Here is a 16,930-nt window from a genome sequence, read left to right as displayed (position 1 = left end):
GTGTCTACTATGGACAAGATGAAACTATAGATCACCTGTTCTTTACTTGCTCTGCTGTAGACTCTTGTGGAGCTTAATAAAGTGCTCCTTTAATCTGAAAACATCTCCAGATGGAATAGATGACTGTCTAGGACCTTGGCTCAGAAGCTTTGTTAACAATGAAAAAAAAAACTAGTGCTAGTTGAGATTTCGGTCATTATGTGGGCCATCTGGAAATGTAGAAATGATATTATTTTTCGAGATAAAAAGATTAATGATCCTATGACTTTGATAAAACTCACATGCAACTGGATTGTGGATTGGTCTATTTTGTAGGAAAAAAACCCAGAACAAAGCCTTCAGATGCTGGGGGCAAAGCTAATCGAACGAGTAGCAAGTGAGATCTACAAGGCATCACGGGAATGGAGGACTGGAGTGCTACGTCTGATAGGCTGAAGCAGACCGACTTCCATTCCTGTGAAGCTAGGAATTGGTCTTTTGCTTTATTCTGACGAGGTTGCGCCCTCTTGATCCCATGCCGCCTGTGGCCCAGATACTTACCGTGTTCTCTTTTATGCTCTGAACTGGTTAGACTGGTGCTTCCCTCTTATAGGGGTAGCTTCGTTTTTAGAACTAGGGTTACCTGTTACTTGAACCTGGTTTCGTGCGCTGGTTTCGTTAATGAAATCGAAGGGGTGTCCCCCTTCTTTTGCTAAAAAAAAATCCACACCATAGCTTAATGACAATCCTCTTAACCATGTGATAAACAAAGTGAACCAACACAACCATCGATCTCAACCCATGTATTTTATTTTCCCGTAGCCCAAGGTAGACTATTCTTAAGGTAGTGGTAGGAACCGGCCTATGCCTAACTTTGAGTTGACGCCCCTCCAAAGTACAAATCATGCTTCCCCCCTCCTTGTCCAACCCCTCAATCAACACTAACAAAATCAGCACAATCTACTTAGGACATGCCTCTGTTTGTATTACTTGTGGTGGCTATTGTTTTTTATTAGATCGGATGTGGTGTTTCTAGTACATTCGTTGCTGTTCGCGGTAAGTTGTAATCTCTTGTACTCGGCGCCTTCTATGAAATATGGTACATCTAGATATATACATTTTTAAAATGAAATCTGCACGGCTGTACAAATTGCTCATGCGGACACGGGATGCACGCATCCTCCTATCCATATGGTCACCGTCGACGGCACCTCACGGCGACGCCTCATAGTTCCGGCGACCCGCACCCGCACGAGCGCCACACCATACACGAGCTCGACCCAGCCGCTTTCTTCCTTTCTTTCTTTCCGCTCGTCGCCCCCTTTTACCAGACGACTCGGCAGGCTCCCGTGTCTCGCTATCGCTTTTAGCTCGCTCCGCGTCGCATCGGAGAAAGGCGCACAACGCGCACGATCGGCACACAGAAAAAGACTAGGCGCGTATCGTAAAGGCTATGTGCGTGTGCGTGGATATACGTGCGTCGATCACCGGCGCCTCCTCCTCCTAACCTCGGCCGGTGCACCAACCAAGAACGGCAGAAGCACACCACACCAGAGTGGCCCAAGTCGGTCGTGGTTATCCGCTTTGCGCGGCCACGTCACAACTTTCTGAATCCGTGCTTCCGGATGGAAACCGCGACTCCCTGAGCTTGTTTCTAGGTGCTGCAAGTGCGCGCGGCACTGTAAAAGTCTCTCCAACTGTCAAAAGTTTCTAGCTTCCGGGAAGTGCTGTTGATCAGTTTGTCGTTACCACTCAGCTAAGCAAGGTGTGACAAATAAGTTAGGGTGCGTTTGGTTGCAAGGGCGGTCATGAATGGGTTGGGATCGTTCAGAAAATAGACATGTTTGGTTATAAAGCACATGAATGGTTCGAGCCAAAAAAAGAGAATATGCCATGAAGATGCTGAACCGTTTCACCCAACCAAATCGGTCGAATCAAATGGCCACCCTTTGCATGCATGACTATGTGAGCATGACTGGTGGTCCCGTCCTAAATAATTAGCTCACCACTTATATTCAGCCAAACACATGAATTGAATGGTTCAATCCCAAAAAAATTGAACGGTCCCAACCCATTCATACGGCACCTTCAACCAAATGCATCCTTAGCAAGCTAAAGGATCAACAAAACGAGTGCTAATCCCTACTCTACATGGCTACACCATGGTAGGGGAGATCTGATCACGCCCAAAAGACTCGACTCGCAGCCATAGTAGAAAGTCCAATCCTGAATCAACCTTCCACTTGCGGCGACAAGCAAGCCATTAATGGCGAAAATCATTGGCGGCATGGCCTTAATGTTATCCACGGGATGCGTGCGTTGCATCTTGACTCTTGCGTACGCGCCACGGGCCCGGGTTGTCGCCAAGCCCAACCAGATTTCAATCCCCGCACTCGATTTTAATCCCCCGGGCCCCGGCCCGCGCGCGCCGTCGTCTCCAGAGGTCGTGGAGGTCTGGCCACGCATGTGCACCGGATAAATGGGGGCACTGTTCCCGCCCATGCGTGGGCTCGCTCGGTTGGAGACGCATCCAACGCTGCGGCCTACGCAATATTGCATGATATATTCATGCATGCAGGATGAGGTGGAAGTTTTTTTTTCCCTGGCGAATGTGGCACTCACTGCGCCACGTGGGAGAGTCAATGTGCCCTACACCAACACGAGCGTGTGTTTTTCTAAAAGCTACACTACCCTGCCTAGTGGTAGTAGGGTTGATAGGATGGGTGCCCAGTGGCCTAGTGAATTGAATCAACAGGCTATCCTCCACTTGACCACAGAAGACAGCCAGCTCCAAATAGACCACCTTACTAGTAGATGCAGTGCATGCACCAGGGAAAAGATCAGGGTCAGAAATGCTCCAACTTTGGATGGGAAATTTGAGATGGAGGCGAAAATTATAAGTTTCAGAAGAAATCTTGGGGACTCGAACAGTTGGCTCAATTGTATTGTTACGACCTGGGCCGGTCTTCCTGGGCTATACAGACAGTTCTGGAGTCACCATGCGTATTTTTTGTATCCCAACAAAGAACTGGCAGCCGTTAAAAAAATAGAGAACTGGCTATTTGTATTCCTACATAGAACTGGCTGTTTCTAGCCAGTCTGTTGTGAATAATGTTCATGTTTTTTTGTTGAAAGGGATTTGCTCCCCCGGTTTCATACATAGAAATCAAATGTGCATTACAACGCAAACACAGCTACTACCAACAAAACGCACCTCAAAATAATGTTCATGTAGAGCACACAACAGTAAAACACGAGTGACTCTTTGTATCCTGCAAAGAAGAAAGAACTGGCCATGTGTCACGTCGAATCTGAAAACAATTTGATGTCCAACAACCAGAGCGTCCAATCAAGGATCACCCGGAGGATCAGTGCCGCTTGCACTAGAAAACAGCGGGCTCTAGTCAAAGACCGGCACCATCCTCCATTGCTGAAAGGAGGACATCACCAACCAGACGGACAAGCAACCTTTGACGACCGACCGACCGACGAGGCGACGACGAGCTGCGGTCAGCGCCCAAGCAAGTTATTTTTTAGTAGTAGAAGCACCCAAGCAAGTGTATCAGCGAAGAGCAGAACGGGGGATTAGCAGCAAGATAGCTTTTACGGGCCGCAGAAAAGGTTGGCCCGGACAGATGATTATCGTGAGGCCCAAAAGCCTTGCGCAGGCATATCCCCACGGCCCGAACGGCCACCTTATCCGTTTCATTCAACTCCCGCGCGCGCCGCGCGCCGGCGCCTGCCGTCGACGACAACGCGGGGCGGCCATGCCTGCCTCCATCTCCATGCCCAAGGTTCTCTCGCCTTCATCCTCCTCCTCCACTTCGCGCCGCAAACCGGCACCAGCAGCCTTCGCTCGGAACCCGGGCTGCCGAGTCTCGCCGCCGCGGAGGTACACCCGGCTTCTTCGTGCACCTCCCGTTTCTTCAGGCTTGCTTTCGGAATACGGTAGAGGCACTAGAGGCGTTCATCCAGTCCAGCCGCTGATTGTGGCGCGTTTCGCAGTTTGAGGTCAAATAGCCGGTTCGCCGGAAGCTGCCACACCAGCGCGAGCTCCGGTACAAGCCTGGCAGAGTACAGCGGCGAGGGTGCCTCCGCCGTAGGATACGAAGACGGCGGCCCTCCCTTCGTGAACCTGTCCTCGTCCAATATCCAACGAACCGAGCCGATCTTACTCAAGGATGAGTTCGCGCCATCCCTTCTCCTCGCCACCGTGCCGGTGATCGCCGCCACTCTTCTTCCATCAAAACTCTTCTCATTTCTTCCTCTTCACAGAGCTCACCATTTGCAGACTGGTGCACAGTAATCTTGAATTCTTGATATGAAATTCCAGGCCCAGAGGAAGGGAAACGGCGCAGAGGGCCACTTGGAATCAACCCCTGCTTACCCAGCCGCCATGAAAGGTAGCATACTATCTAGTAGTACTCGTAATGTGAATTACCACTAGAAATCAGTGATTCTCGAGCACCTTATATATGTCTACTTACCGGCGACAGCTCTGTACGGGGCCTGCCTCGCCGGGAACGCGACGGAGCACCTCTGGAATTTCACCTGGCCTGCCGCAGTCGCCACGCTGCATCAGAGCCTCCTCCCGGTCGCGGTTCTTGGGTTCTTCACGAAGGTGCCTGACCTGATCAAGCTCCCCTGCTCACATTAGTTCCTGACTCAAGTGCCTGAATTCGATGCGCAGCTCCTGGTGTTCGTCGCAGGTCCATTGGTGGGGAACCTCGTGAGCTCGCTCCCTCTGATTCCCACGTACCGCTCTCTGACTGTAATTCAGGTGATTCTCTGAACAATCCTTGAGAATTTTTAGTGCTCATGCTTCTCTGCTGCTGAAATTCTTTGCGTTCTTGTCACCCGCGTGTCCTCAACGTGTCAGACCGCAGCACATTTGGTGTCGGCGGCAATGATCACGTATGCCGTCAGCTTCCCAAGGGCATCCACCGCGCCGGCGCTTCTCTTGCGGCCATGGTTCGCCGTGCTAGTGGCGTCCACAGCCGTCGACAGTCTCTCCCGTGTGTCGCTCGGCATCATCGCCGAGCGTGATTTCGTTGTGCAGGTGAGCCTATATAGCTCGCGCGTCAAAGCTTCATGAGTCTGGGGAAAATTTTCTCATGTGGAGACCGTTTGAATGTGTGACTGAAGCTCGCAGGGGAAGGCAGGCGGATCGCGCTCGCGCAGGCGAATGCTACGCTCAGCAGAGTCGATCTGATCTGCGAGGTCAGACATCTGCATCCGCTTCATCTCTGCATTCTACATTGTGTAATCAGTGGTATATGGTTTTGTTTTGAAAGAGGGGTCGGTGTATGGTTTTCATGTTCAGACGGCGGGCGCGTCAGTCTTTGCATTCCTGCTCTCTAAGAACGACCCGCTGACCTGCATCAAGCTCTCCTGCCTCATATCGCTCTCTGCTCTACCTCTTCATGTATGATACTAGCTGCACTACATTGATTTCTCCTCGTCTCGAGCAATATACATTAAACTTTTCACTGTTAAGTTCCTGAAAAATTCTTAAATATTTTCTTTTTGAAGATTTTTCTGGGAGGCGCGATGAACCGACTCGCCGACAGCGTCTTCGATCACCCTGAACATAGAAGCCTGCCTGCTGCTTCTACTTTCGACGTCCGGAGGATAGGTGAGACGGGTACATGCAGCTAGAAGCCTAGATAAAACTGTACATGGAGTTCATAGTAATTCTAGCACCGTGTCATGTCTGACAGTGGTCGATGCTGTGGCCACCATCAGACGCGGGTGGAGCGAGTACATCAGCCAGCCGGTCCTCCCGGCGAGCCTCGCCTACGTGCTCGTCTGCTTCAACGTCGCCCTCGCCCCCGGCGCTCTTATGACCACGTTCCTGATCCATCACGGTGCGTCCATCTGCGCCACTGCACGGCCAACTTATTGACGCTCCAGGGATCACTGAGCTCGTTGTTGGCAGGCGTGAGCCCGTTGGTCCTCGGCGTGTTCGGGGGCTCGTCGGCGCTGACGGGGATCCTCGCGACATTCATGACGCCGAGCCTTGTCAAGGAGCTCGGCATCCTCAAGGCCGGAGCGGCCGGGTTGCTCGCCCAGAGCGCGCTCCTGGGAGCGGCAGTCGTCATCTACATGACCGGGTCCATCTCACGTGGAGGCGCCCTCTTCGCCTTCCTCGGCCTGATCGTAAGTCCGTCCGTCGAGAGCATTTCCGCCGCCGCGAGAAATGCAACAGTCTGCTTTGATCGATTTTTTGGTGGACTAATGGGGGTTTGGGCGCTCGCGCGCATGCAGGTGGTGTCTAGGCTGGGGCACATGGCGTACAGCGTGATCGGGCTGCAGGTGGTGCAGACCGGGAGCCCCATGGGGAAGGCCAAGCTGATCGGCGCGACGGAGATCGCCGTCGCCAGCCTCGCGGAGCTCGGGATGATGGCGGTGGCGGTGGCCGCCAAGGACGTCTCTCGTTTTGGTGCTGTCGCCGTGCTCTCGGCGGCCGCTGTCGCCGCGGCCGCCTGGCTCTACTGTGCCTGGCTGGCAAACCCCACCCAGCAGCTGAAAACGCTCTTTCCGTCGTGATCATGCGCGAGTGACAAGCAGTTTCGCACGAGTCGCGATTTCTTGACCCTCACACGATACTTAAGACAAGACGTCGGCACTTCCCACAGAATGGATCTTCGGAAGTTCCGATGCTTTACACAAATTTTGCATTGCACAGTTGAAGAGGTGATGAATATTTCCATGAGAGAACCTCTTTGCGACGAATCATATAAAACTGAATGTTTAGTTTTTTCTTTACTTTGTGCTTATCCAGCAAGTTTCCAGATGCTATAACAACAACCATAGAATATACATCGATCTTTGAGGAACATGATCACATTCTCTAAATCTTTATGAAATTTATTTGGGTGAAAATGAGTGAAAATAGACAATATTAACCCTTTTCTAAAAGCTTAGTTAAAGATGATACTGCAAAAGTTTAACAAAATTTTACTCTTGCTTTGCACCACCCATTCTTGGTGGGGAGAAAAACTTAGCAATTTCCCGCACGGGTCAGAGCTACTTACTCTGACGCTCAGCTTTGAGAGCTCAGCACGAAAGCTACTGCCCAGAATGGAAAATAGGTCAGCTCCAAGGTCGTTGGAGTTGAACCCAAATCGTCATTTTTTTTTTTGCGATGTCGCCAAGTTTTTCTCAAAACCAAGATGCCTGTTGCTGATCTAGCCAAGTTTAGCGCTGGAATGAGTTATATTGACCAATAGAGCTATATTTGGTTAAAGCTTCAGACAAGGGTCATTTTCGGTTAAACATTCAAAAGAGGGTCAGGTTTTGTCAAAAAGAACAAGGAAAACACTGAACAACCGAGTGCATCCAGAAGGTACAGTATATTGCATATTCAACAGAAACACAAGGCGTTTCGCAAAAAAAGAAAAAGAAAGAAAGAAAAGACAACTTTCTGGCATTATGTTTTTACAGTGACGGTTGAACAAAACTGGCGACTTCTCTGTTTTTTGGACCAAAGCTTGAAAATGTATTTTCGTGAATGATTCAGTACTTAATTACCTTTTGGAGGTTAAACTGAAAACTTTGGCCAGCTAAACCAGTTATTGGAGGATAATGCTATCTAGCACAACTTGCAAGTCGATAAAAGTACTACATGGATTCCTTGAGATCATACCAGGTTATGCATCTGGACAAACCCAAATGTTCACAAAAGGTCTCTAGGAATTCAGCATCAATCAACTAAGATAACCAGTAAGCAACTGCCAAATTCCAGTGTACGTACAGGCATGGAGAACCATGGCTTTCCATTTATCCGTGCATAAAGATTATTTGTTCTTCTCCTTGCTCTCTTGCCCATCCATGTAAGCCTTCTTCATATCTTCCAGTATTGCATCATTGGTGCTGCCAACATACAAAAGCGCGTGGGAATTACAACGAATGAGGTGTCTACGCCAATGCTAGTATGCAACATGCCACTTCAAGGATAGAGAAAAAAAAGGTAATGGTAACCACCTTCCAATTAGGTGGAACCAAATTCCATGGCACAGCTCATAACAGATTTTGGTTATGATTGTCACTTCGACAGAGACGCCATGTGGTCAGAATTAATAGCATAAATGCACTTCTCAAGATTCAGGCAAATGCACTGATCATCAAACATGTTTCAGCAGTAGGTTCCTCAAATGAAAACTACCATTGGTGACAAGTAGATCATATTCTTTGATCTTGTCCAATGGTTTTACACTCTGTCCAGGCGCTGCTCTCAAGAACTGGCGCAAGTTCATGGCACGGTCAGAACTTCGGACTACAAATCAAAGCCTACAGCAAACTTGGCTCTATAAAATTCCAAATGAACCTGGTGCTACTGTCAAAGACAATTTTGTCAATAACAGCAACAGCTGTCAACAAGACAGCTTCTAAACCCAAATCGATTACCAGAAGTACACCATATGAAGGACTTGCATATAAAAGGAGACATAGTTCTGTCAGTAATGAAAAATCTAGCGTCTACGTAGTATATGAGGTGTTAGAATCATGAGAAACTCACAGGCATGAACTAATTTATCAGACGTATCCACATTGCCTCATTGTCTGTACAATATATAGATATCTTTAACATTATAATTCTGCTGAATGACGAATAAAGGCCAGCTTATTAGTTTCGGTGATTAATCCACAAGCACAATGTTTCTATTTATACTTAAGGAGCAATATCGGGGTCTTCAAAGCTTTAATTTTCTATTTGCACGAGTGAGACTCTACCTTAACAAATGAGGTTTAAACAAGAATCAAGATATAACTTGCAAGATTTGTCCAAAAACAGAAGTTTATAACAGACATATAATGGTCACTTACAATTGATGAAGACAGTTATTCAACTCTTTGGCTTGCTTGCGGCATGTCCAAACCACAGAGAAAGTTCTTCCTCGAGCACATTCGGCATATTTTGAACACAGCACATCACATTCCTTGAGGGCCTTTTGTTTCATTTTGCTGCGCAAAGCTGAAAAGAGAAACACAATGGGCAAAACTAGCTCTTTCAGATAAACAAGAACGAGAACCTTTAACTGACATACTTTAAAACATGCCCACAATTTCTCATTCCGGTGAACCACTAGCAGATTCTACCAGAACAGAGTTCCCAAATTTCATAAACACGTAATAACACGAGCTAGTAACATCAATTCAGCTTTCTGCAGACCACTTCAACCAGCCAACTACCACTACCACTACGCACAACAACGCCTCCCTTAAATAAGATTCATAGCCAGAGCCTCCCTGGTTCGGTGAAACTGCAACCAGCCAACTACCGCTACCGCTACGCATTATTCTGCTCAGATTGCGTTGTGATTTCAAGAGGAAACGCCCGCGGAGTTCACGCACTGCCCGATTTCGCATCTGCTGGAGAACAAGGACGAGCTCTGCATTTCTCAATATTCCGAATCGCCAAGAATTGGAAGCTTGGGGGTTTGACTCACCTTCCTCGACCTTCTTCTTCACGTGATTCTCCCTGGCCTCCTGCAGGTACCCCATGAGGCTACCAGGTGCTGCGGTGCCTGATCGTGGAGAGGGGCGGTGAGGGAGATCTAGGAGAAGTTGGAGTTAAACCCTAATGCCCTTGGAAGGGGAGGCGGCCATTGACAGGGAGGTTTCCTATCGGGTTTCCCCTTTCTTTGGTGGCCGAAGGGACAACGTGGAAGAGATTCGGGGGCAAGGGCTTTTGGGCTGTTGGGGTTGGTTCCACACAGCCCAACTAAGATCCGGCCCGTCTACTTACTGTTTTTTTTTTCATTGTTCAAAAAGAACTTGCTGTTTTTTTCTCTTGAGGGCAACTTACTGGTTTTCAAGGTACGTACAGGCATGCACAGTGGTTGATAAGGCTGTCTTATCTTATATCCACCGCGACCACGTAGGTAACGGAGCTATCGTTTCCTACCCTAGCCGCCGCCACCAGGTGACTAGGGCGAGGCGACTCTTTTCCTCCGATCTCCACCGGCCGGTGCGCTGGCTCCCTCTCCCTTCGGCCGCTGCTCCGGCGACAGGAGGGAGGGGGGGACCCCGTTCCTCCGCTCTGTAGTTAGGTTTTGGATTTGTAGGTCGTGGTGCGTCGTTGGGGTGGTGGGAGCGGTGCTCAGACGAATAAATCTGCCTCAACCCCACTCCCACACCGACGGTGTCCTTCATGACGGCGTCTCGGAGTTGATGGTATCGTGTCTCTGTCGATCCCTCAGATCGACAGCGTTAGGGTTCATGGATGGTGTTGACGAAGCGGCGGCGGCGACTCCATCAGGTGTGTCTCTCCTTCTGCTCTGTCCCCGTTGCTGTGGCGTTGTCTCCGACATCATGGTGGAGCAGGGAGGTTTTGTCGTTCAGGAGTACGCGCAGGCGGTTGTCTACGCAAGTGACAGCTGGAGGATGGAGTATCTTGTGTTGGGTCTGTGGTTGAAGGCGGGTAGTTCTGGTTTCCTTCTGCGACGTCGTCGTCATGCGAGGGTGTCAGTTCTGAAGTTCGATGGCGTGTCCGGGGACATGTTGCCCCGGTCTGATTCTTTCAACGGCTATGGTTTTGCTTTTGGCAAACTATTTTGGAGTTTCGTAAAGCTGCTGATCAGCGATGGAGCCGCGTCGAGCTTGGGCGAAGAGGTGATCTGTCTTTTTACCCTTTGGTGGCCGCTTCGGTGGTGTCGAAGGAAAGGGACATGCACTGGTATTTTGCATAGGATTTTCCTATCTTTTCAGTCATATATGGTCGGTGCTTACGTGCCTTATAACTTGATCTTTATTCTATATAAATGAGATACGTATTACCATGCAAAAAAATATCTTATATCCACCACGTAATCAAGATAAAACAATAAAAAAATATGTACCATGGATTATTTCGAGCCTTATCAACTACATATCCCTATATATGTGGTGAGAATACTAGTGTTAAGAGATTAATTAAGAGAAGGTGAAACTTTTCTTATTCCCTCCTTCCATCTATATATGGTATAATGCGTTGCGTTTTTTGAGGTTAACTTTGACTAAATATTAGAGCAATAATATATGATATGCAACTTACACAAAGCACGCCGCTAAATTCGTGTGTGAAAGGAGCTTTTACTGATATAATTTAAACATTTTGCATGTCATGTACTATTAACCTTGTCAATAATCAAAGGCAGTCTTAAAAAACGCATTAGACTCTATATAGATGAAAGAAGGGAGTACTATTTTCTTTCTCCTCATCTCGGTATTTATCCTATGTAGCACTCCTAATATAGCACCGTTGTACATGCACTATGAAATTGCTAGAGCATTTTAAACAACCAAAGCTATATATCACTCGTATTGATACCTATTATAGCTCCTAATATATCCGCTTGTTCGTGATGGCCAAGAAAGCAGGTCCTTGCTCGGGTCGCTTGTTCGGCCATTGCTCGGGTTGTTGAAGGAAATATGCCCTAGAGACAATAATAAAGTTGTTGTTTATATTTCCTTATATCATGATAAATGTTTATTATTCATGCTGGAATTGTATTAACCGGGAACTTAGTATATGTGTGATTACATAGACAAACAGAGTGTTACTAGTATGCCTCTACTTGACTAGCTCGTTAATCAAAGATGGTTAAGTTTCCTGACCATAGACATGTGTTGTCATTTGATAAACGGGATCACATCATTAGAGAATGATGTGATGGATAAGACTGATGACCCACAAGTATAGGGGATCTATCGTAGCCTTTTTGATAAGTAAGAGTGTCGAACCCAACGAGGAGCAGAAGAAAATGATAAGCAATTTTCAGTAAGGTATTCTCTGCAAGCACTGAAATTATCAGTAACAGATAGTTTTGTGATAAGGTAATTTATAACGAGTAGCAAGTAATAAAAGTAAATAAGGTGCATCAAGATGGCTCAATCCTTTTTGTAGCAAAGGACAAGTCTGGACAAACTCTTATATGAAGTAAAGCGCTCCCGAGGACACATGGGAATTATTGTCAAGCTAGTTTTCATCACATTCATATGATTCGCGTTCGGTACTTTGATAATTTGATATGTGGGTGGACCGGTGCTTGGGTACTATCCTTACTTGGACAAGCATCCCACTTATGATTAACCCCTATTGCAAGCATCCGCAACTACAACAGAAGCATTAAGGTAAACCTAACCATAGCATGAAACATATGGATCCAAATCAGCCCCTTACGAAGCAACGCATAAACTAGGGTTTAAGCTTCTGTCACTCTAGCAACCCATCATCTACTTACTACTTCCCAATGCCTCTCTCTAGGCCCAAACAATGGTGAGGTGTCATGTAGTCGACATTCACATGACACCACTGGAGGGATGACAACATACATCTCATCAAAATATCGAACAAATACCAAATTCGCATGACTACTAATGGCAAGATTTCTCCCATGTCCTCAGGAAAAAATGTAACTACTCACAAAGCATATTCATGTTCATAATCAGAGGGGTATTAATATCCATAATGGATCTGAACATATGATCTTCCACCAAGTAAACCAACTAGCATCAACTATAAGGAGTAATCAACACTACTAGCAACCCATAGGTACCAATCTGAGGTTTGGATACAAAGATTGGATACAAGAGATGAACTAGGGTTTGAGATGAGATGGTGCTGGTGAAGATGTTGATGGAGATTGACCCCCTCCCGATGAGAGGATCATTAGTGATGACGATGGTGATGATTTCCCCCTCCCGGAGGGAAGTGTCCCCGGTAGAACAGCTCTGCCGGAGCCCTAAATTGGTTCCGCCAAGGTTCCGCTTTGTGACGGCGGAGTCTTGTCCCGAAAGCTTGATTATGATTTTTTTCCTCGACAAAAGACTCCATATAGAAGAAGATGGGCATCAGAGGGCCACCAGGGGGCCTACGAGGCAGGGGGGCGCGCCCAGAGGGGTAGGGCGCGCCCCCCACCCTCATGGCTGGTGGGTGGCCCCCCTCTCGTACTTCTTGCCCTCAGTATTTTTTATATATTCTGAAAATAACTTCCGTGAAGTTTTAGGACTTTTAGAGTTGTGCAGAATAGATCTCTTATATTTGCTCCTTTTCCAGCCCAGAATTCCAGCTGCCGGCATTCTCCATCTTTATGTAAACCTTGTAAAATAAGAGAGAATAGGCATAAATATTGTGACATAATGTGTAATAACAGCCCATAATGCAATAAATATCGATATAAAAGCATGATGCAAAATGAACGTATCAACTCCCCCAAGCTTAGATCTCTCTTGTCCTCAAGCGAAAGCCGAAATCGAAAAATATGTCCACATGTTTAGAAATAGAGGTGTTGATAAAAATAAAATACGGACATGAGGGCATCATGATCATTCTTAGAACAACAACAGAGGGCCCATGAGTATATATAGGACACCTCTTTTATACTCCCAGGAGTACATACTCCCACCCTTTAACGGGTCCTTTGAGTGGATATACCCAATATCTAACAAACCAACTAATCAGAAAAAATTGGAGCTACTTTTCTGTTGTGGTGCGCACGGATAGGTCTCTGATCCTAGAATTAAGGGACTGTACTTGTGGATCTCAACTTCTGAACATCGAAACCTTTTGACCACACTCCTTGCATGTATGAGTATACAGGTTAAAAAAATGAGTATATAGGTGAAGTGAAGTAGTGCATGCATGTTCCCATCAAAAAAAGCACTGCATGCACGTGAGGTCTATGGTAGCTAATTCTTTTAGTACCCATGTATTAATATTTGTCGGCCATATATATTTGTAATGGAGTATAGAAAACATTTTCCTGATGGAGTATGCATCAAAAAAATTATGGAGCACATACCACAATTTTGTTTAAAATGAAGCATACATCACTTTCTTTTATGGATTATAATTTTTCTCGTGTGCCAATAACTCAATATGTACCACCTTTTCCAAATGTAGTGTACTAAATTTTGGTAAAGTATGCACCACATTTTATAGATGGTGTATATACCACATTTATTTAAGTGAAGTGTATGTCAAATTGTTTTTCACAATATAGTATATGCCACTTTCTAGTGACGGAGTATATGCCATTTTTTAGGATTGAGTATATACCACAATTTTTGCCATGTAGTATATACCATATTTTCTTGCGATGGAAGAAGTATATACTACAATGTTCATACCAGATCAACGGTATATACCACTTGCCACTTGGTTTACAAAGGAGTATGTACTACAAATACCGATCAGACTGGTGTACTATAATTATTTAAATACAAAAAAGTATAGATGTTTTAAATATTTATATTGGTCCACACCAGAAAATACAAACGTATATATACATCACAGCGGAGAGCACGCTTGCCCTTGCATGCTTGCTGCGTATGCATGTTGCATACATATGGTGGATCAGCCGATGCCATCTGATCATGTACGCACACGAATATAAATTTGTAGTAGGATGTAAGTATAATTTAATCATACATCATAGCAATTAGTCCATGAACAGACAACATGTACAGTAGCTATCATTTCCATGGATCTACTGATTTGCCTTACAATTAACTAGAGTAGCAGGATGCTTATATTGCATCTGCCAAAATAAAGCCCGACGTATGCAATCCTAGGTCATCGTGTCGCCGCCGCACGTATCTTCTCTCTGTCATCGAGCCGAGCCGTCGAGCGCCACCGCCGACCGCATCTATGTTCACCATGGAGCCCTTGGACTGCCCTGATTTCACTACTGTGACATGCAACAACGAGCCGAGATGAATGCATGGAGTTAACATGAATGCTTATAGAAAATAACACAAGGATGTCTCTTACGTATCACCGCCGGAGTCCCAGATGGAGCACGTACTTGGATGGCAAACCCCAATTTTTAGCACCGGGACAGAGTCCCGGATGTTGGATGGCAGCCGCTCTCGCCGGAGTCCCCCGGATGGATCAGCTCGCCGCAGGTTGGGATGGGCCGTGCATCGAAGAAATTGGAGATCGGGCTGGGAGAGTATCACCGGACGGGCGCGTCGCCGTCAGGCAAGGTATTAATATGTGGGCAACTACGCACATCCCTGATCCCTAATTTCTTGGAACTAATTTTCAAACTATGTGTGATCCATGCAGAGAGATTTATCAGGTAGTTAATTAATAATTTTATTTGATTAAATAATTGCTAATGGGCATGCATTTTTGACCCGTTACCACATCGGCGTGAGCTGTTTGGTGCTAGGAGTATGTACTCCTAGGAGTACTGACCCATTTTCCTATATATATATATATTATATTGCCATATGATCTCTTATGCTAAAGTAACAATTCAATCATAATTTCAAGTATGAATCATAAACTTCATTGAGAACCAACAAACTCTAGTCTCAGTCATTGAGGCAATTGGAATTTATCATAACATAGAAAAGAGTCAATATAAGAGCTTTTTAGCAAGTCCACATACTCAACCATCTTTTAGTATTTCACAATTGCTAACACTCACGCAATATTTATGGGTATGAAGTTTTAATCGGACACAGAGAAAGATAGGGGCTTATAGTTTTGCCTCCCAACGTTTTACCTCAAGGGTAATGTCAACAATAATAGTTTATAAAGACTCACATCCAATTAGCTATATATATCAGGATCTTTCCAACATACTGTGCTTGCCAAAGGATAAAATGTAAAAAGGAAAGGTGAAGATCACCATGAATTTTATGTAAGGTAGAAGATAAAAGTAAAAGATAGGCCCTTCACAGAGGGAAGCAGGGGTTGTCATGCGCTTTTATGGTTGGATGCACAAAATCTTAATGCAAAAGAACGTCACTTTATATTGCCACTTGTGATATGGACCTTTATTATGTAGTCTGTCATTTTTATTTCTTACATATCACAAGATCATATAAAGATTATTTTGTCCGCACTAATAAGTCATACATATTTAGAGAGCAATTTTATTGCTTGCACCGATGAAAACTTACTTGAAGGATCTTACTCAATCCATAGGTAGATATGGTGGACTCTTATGGCAAAACTGGGTTTAGGGATATTTGGAAGCACAAGTAGTATCTCTACCTGGTGCAAAGAAATTGTCTAGCAAGAGAGGGAAAGGCAAGCTCAACATGTTGGATGATCCATGATAATATAATATACCTCAGATGAAAGAAAACATAACTCATTACGTTGTCTTCCTTGTCCAACGTCAACTCTTTAGCATATCATACTGTAATGAGTGCTCACAATCATAAAAGATGTCCAAGATAATATATTTATATGTGAACCTCTCTTTCTTTATTACTTCCTATTCATTGTAACGATGACCAAAACTATGTTTGTCAACTCTCAACAACTTTTATTCATCATACTCTTTATATGTGAGCTTATTACTATCCATAAGATCCATATGATCTCTTTGTTTCTATTTTATTTCTTCTCTTTTATTTTATTCCCTCAAGATCATAGCAAAATAATAAAGTCCTTGACTCGACACTGATATTTATTATATATAGCTCATGGACTCGATTACATAGAAGGATCATAAAGCAAAACTCACAACTAGATCATACTAAAACTTTATTCTACTAGATCAAGATATTATCAAAAGGATCGACTAAGAAAAACGGTAAAGATAAAAGTTGTAATGGTGATACGATACCAGGGCACTCCCCCAAGCTTGGCAGTTGCCAAGGGGAGTGCCCATACCCGATGCTCAGTTCTTCTTTGTCGGTGAAGAAGGTGTTGGTTTTGTTGATGGCGTAGGCTTCTTCCTTAATTTGCGCTTGAGGACAGAATTTTGATCCCTTAGATCATCGATCTCCTGCTCAAGGCTTAATATCCTTTTGCATAATTCCTATTTGTTTTCCTGCAAGAGGCGAAAAGGGATAAAATCGATCTTAGGTTTCTTTGCTCTATCAGGGAGGCTTGACTTTTTGACCTCCACATGCATGTCCCCAGGTTGAGGTAATGGGACTTCATCTTCATCTGAGCTCGTCTCCTCTTTTCCCTTGGGTTCATAGTCCTCTTCTTCTTCCG

At 45.4% G+C, this 16,930-nt stretch overlaps 2 protein-coding genes and 1 long non-coding RNA gene across 3 annotated transcripts; 1 reads left to right on the top strand and 2 right to left on the bottom strand.

Annotated features, from left to right (window-relative positions):
• Positions 1 to 3,562: 3,562 nt before the first annotated feature.
• On the top strand, positions 3,563 to 6,743 carry LOC123085332 (solute carrier family 40 member 3, chloroplastic). The gene is made up of 12 exons (XM_044506960.1): positions 3,563 to 3,871; positions 3,985 to 4,198; positions 4,313 to 4,382; positions 4,476 to 4,600; positions 4,670 to 4,759; positions 4,859 to 5,038; positions 5,125 to 5,199; positions 5,303 to 5,404; positions 5,512 to 5,614; positions 5,700 to 5,846; positions 5,918 to 6,138; positions 6,247 to 6,743. The coding sequence occupies exons 1-12, from the start codon at positions 3,615 to 3,617 to the stop codon at positions 6,526 to 6,528; spliced, it is 1,866 nt and encodes a 621-aa protein (XP_044362895.1). The 5' UTR covers positions 3,563 to 3,614; the 3' UTR covers positions 6,529 to 6,743.
• Positions 6,744 to 7,504: 761 nt separating this feature from the next.
• On the bottom strand, positions 7,505 to 9,729 carry LOC123085333 (uncharacterized protein DDB_G0275933). Its single transcript, XM_044506961.1, has 3 exons — positions 9,432 to 9,729; positions 8,809 to 8,956; positions 7,505 to 7,854 (listed from the first exon to the last, which is right to left on the bottom strand). Exons 1-3 carry the CDS (start codon positions 9,484 to 9,486, stop codon positions 7,779 to 7,781), a joined length of 279 nt encoding a protein of 92 aa, XP_044362896.1. The 5' UTR covers positions 9,487 to 9,729; the 3' UTR covers positions 7,505 to 7,778.
• Positions 9,730 to 14,375: 4,646 nt separating this feature from the next.
• On the bottom strand, positions 14,376 to 14,952 carry LOC123081803 (uncharacterized). The gene is made up of 2 exons (XR_006438796.1): positions 14,738 to 14,952; positions 14,376 to 14,654 (listed from the first exon to the last, which is right to left on the bottom strand). It is a non-coding gene; the product is annotated as an uncharacterized lncRNA (long non-coding RNA).
• Between the last annotated feature and the right edge of the window lie 1,978 nt (positions 14,953 to 16,930).

The sequence above is a fragment of the Triticum aestivum genome, chromosome 4A (assembly GCF_018294505.1).
Source record: "Triticum aestivum cultivar Chinese Spring chromosome 4A, IWGSC CS RefSeq v2.1, whole genome shotgun sequence".
NCBI classification, from domain to species: domain Eukaryota; kingdom Viridiplantae; phylum Streptophyta; class Magnoliopsida; order Poales; family Poaceae; genus Triticum; species Triticum aestivum.
This window is presented reverse-complemented; position numbering and strand designations above follow the sequence as displayed.

What these genes read in the sequence shown, in the direction of transcription:
- LOC123085332 (XM_044506960.1), top strand. Translation starts at nt 3,615, where the DNA reads ATGATTATCGTGAGGCCCAAAAGCCTTGCGCAGGCATATCCCCACGGC. An exon ending in TTACCCAGCCGCCATGAAAG is followed by an intron (nt 4,383 to 4,475) that starts GTAGCATACTAT and finishes TACCGGCGACAG; the next exon opens with CTCTGTACGGGGCCTGCCTC. An exon ending in CACGTTCCTGATCCATCACG is followed by an intron (nt 5,847 to 5,917) that starts GTGCGTCCATCT and finishes CGTTGTTGGCAG; the next exon opens with GCGTGAGCCCGTTGGTCCTC.
- LOC123085333 (XM_044506961.1), bottom strand. Translation starts at nt 9,486, where the DNA reads ATGGGGTACCTGCAGGAGGCCAGGGAGAATCACGTGAAGAAGAAGGTC. An exon ending in GAAGAAGAAGGTCGAGGAAG is followed by an intron (nt 8,957 to 9,431) that starts GTGAGTCAAACC and finishes TTCTCTTTTCAG; the next exon opens with CTTTGCGCAGCAAAATGAAA. An exon ending in AATAACTGTCTTCATCAATT is followed by an intron (nt 7,855 to 8,808) that starts GTAAGTGACCAT and finishes GTATGTTGGCAG; the next exon opens with CACCAATGATGCAATACTGG.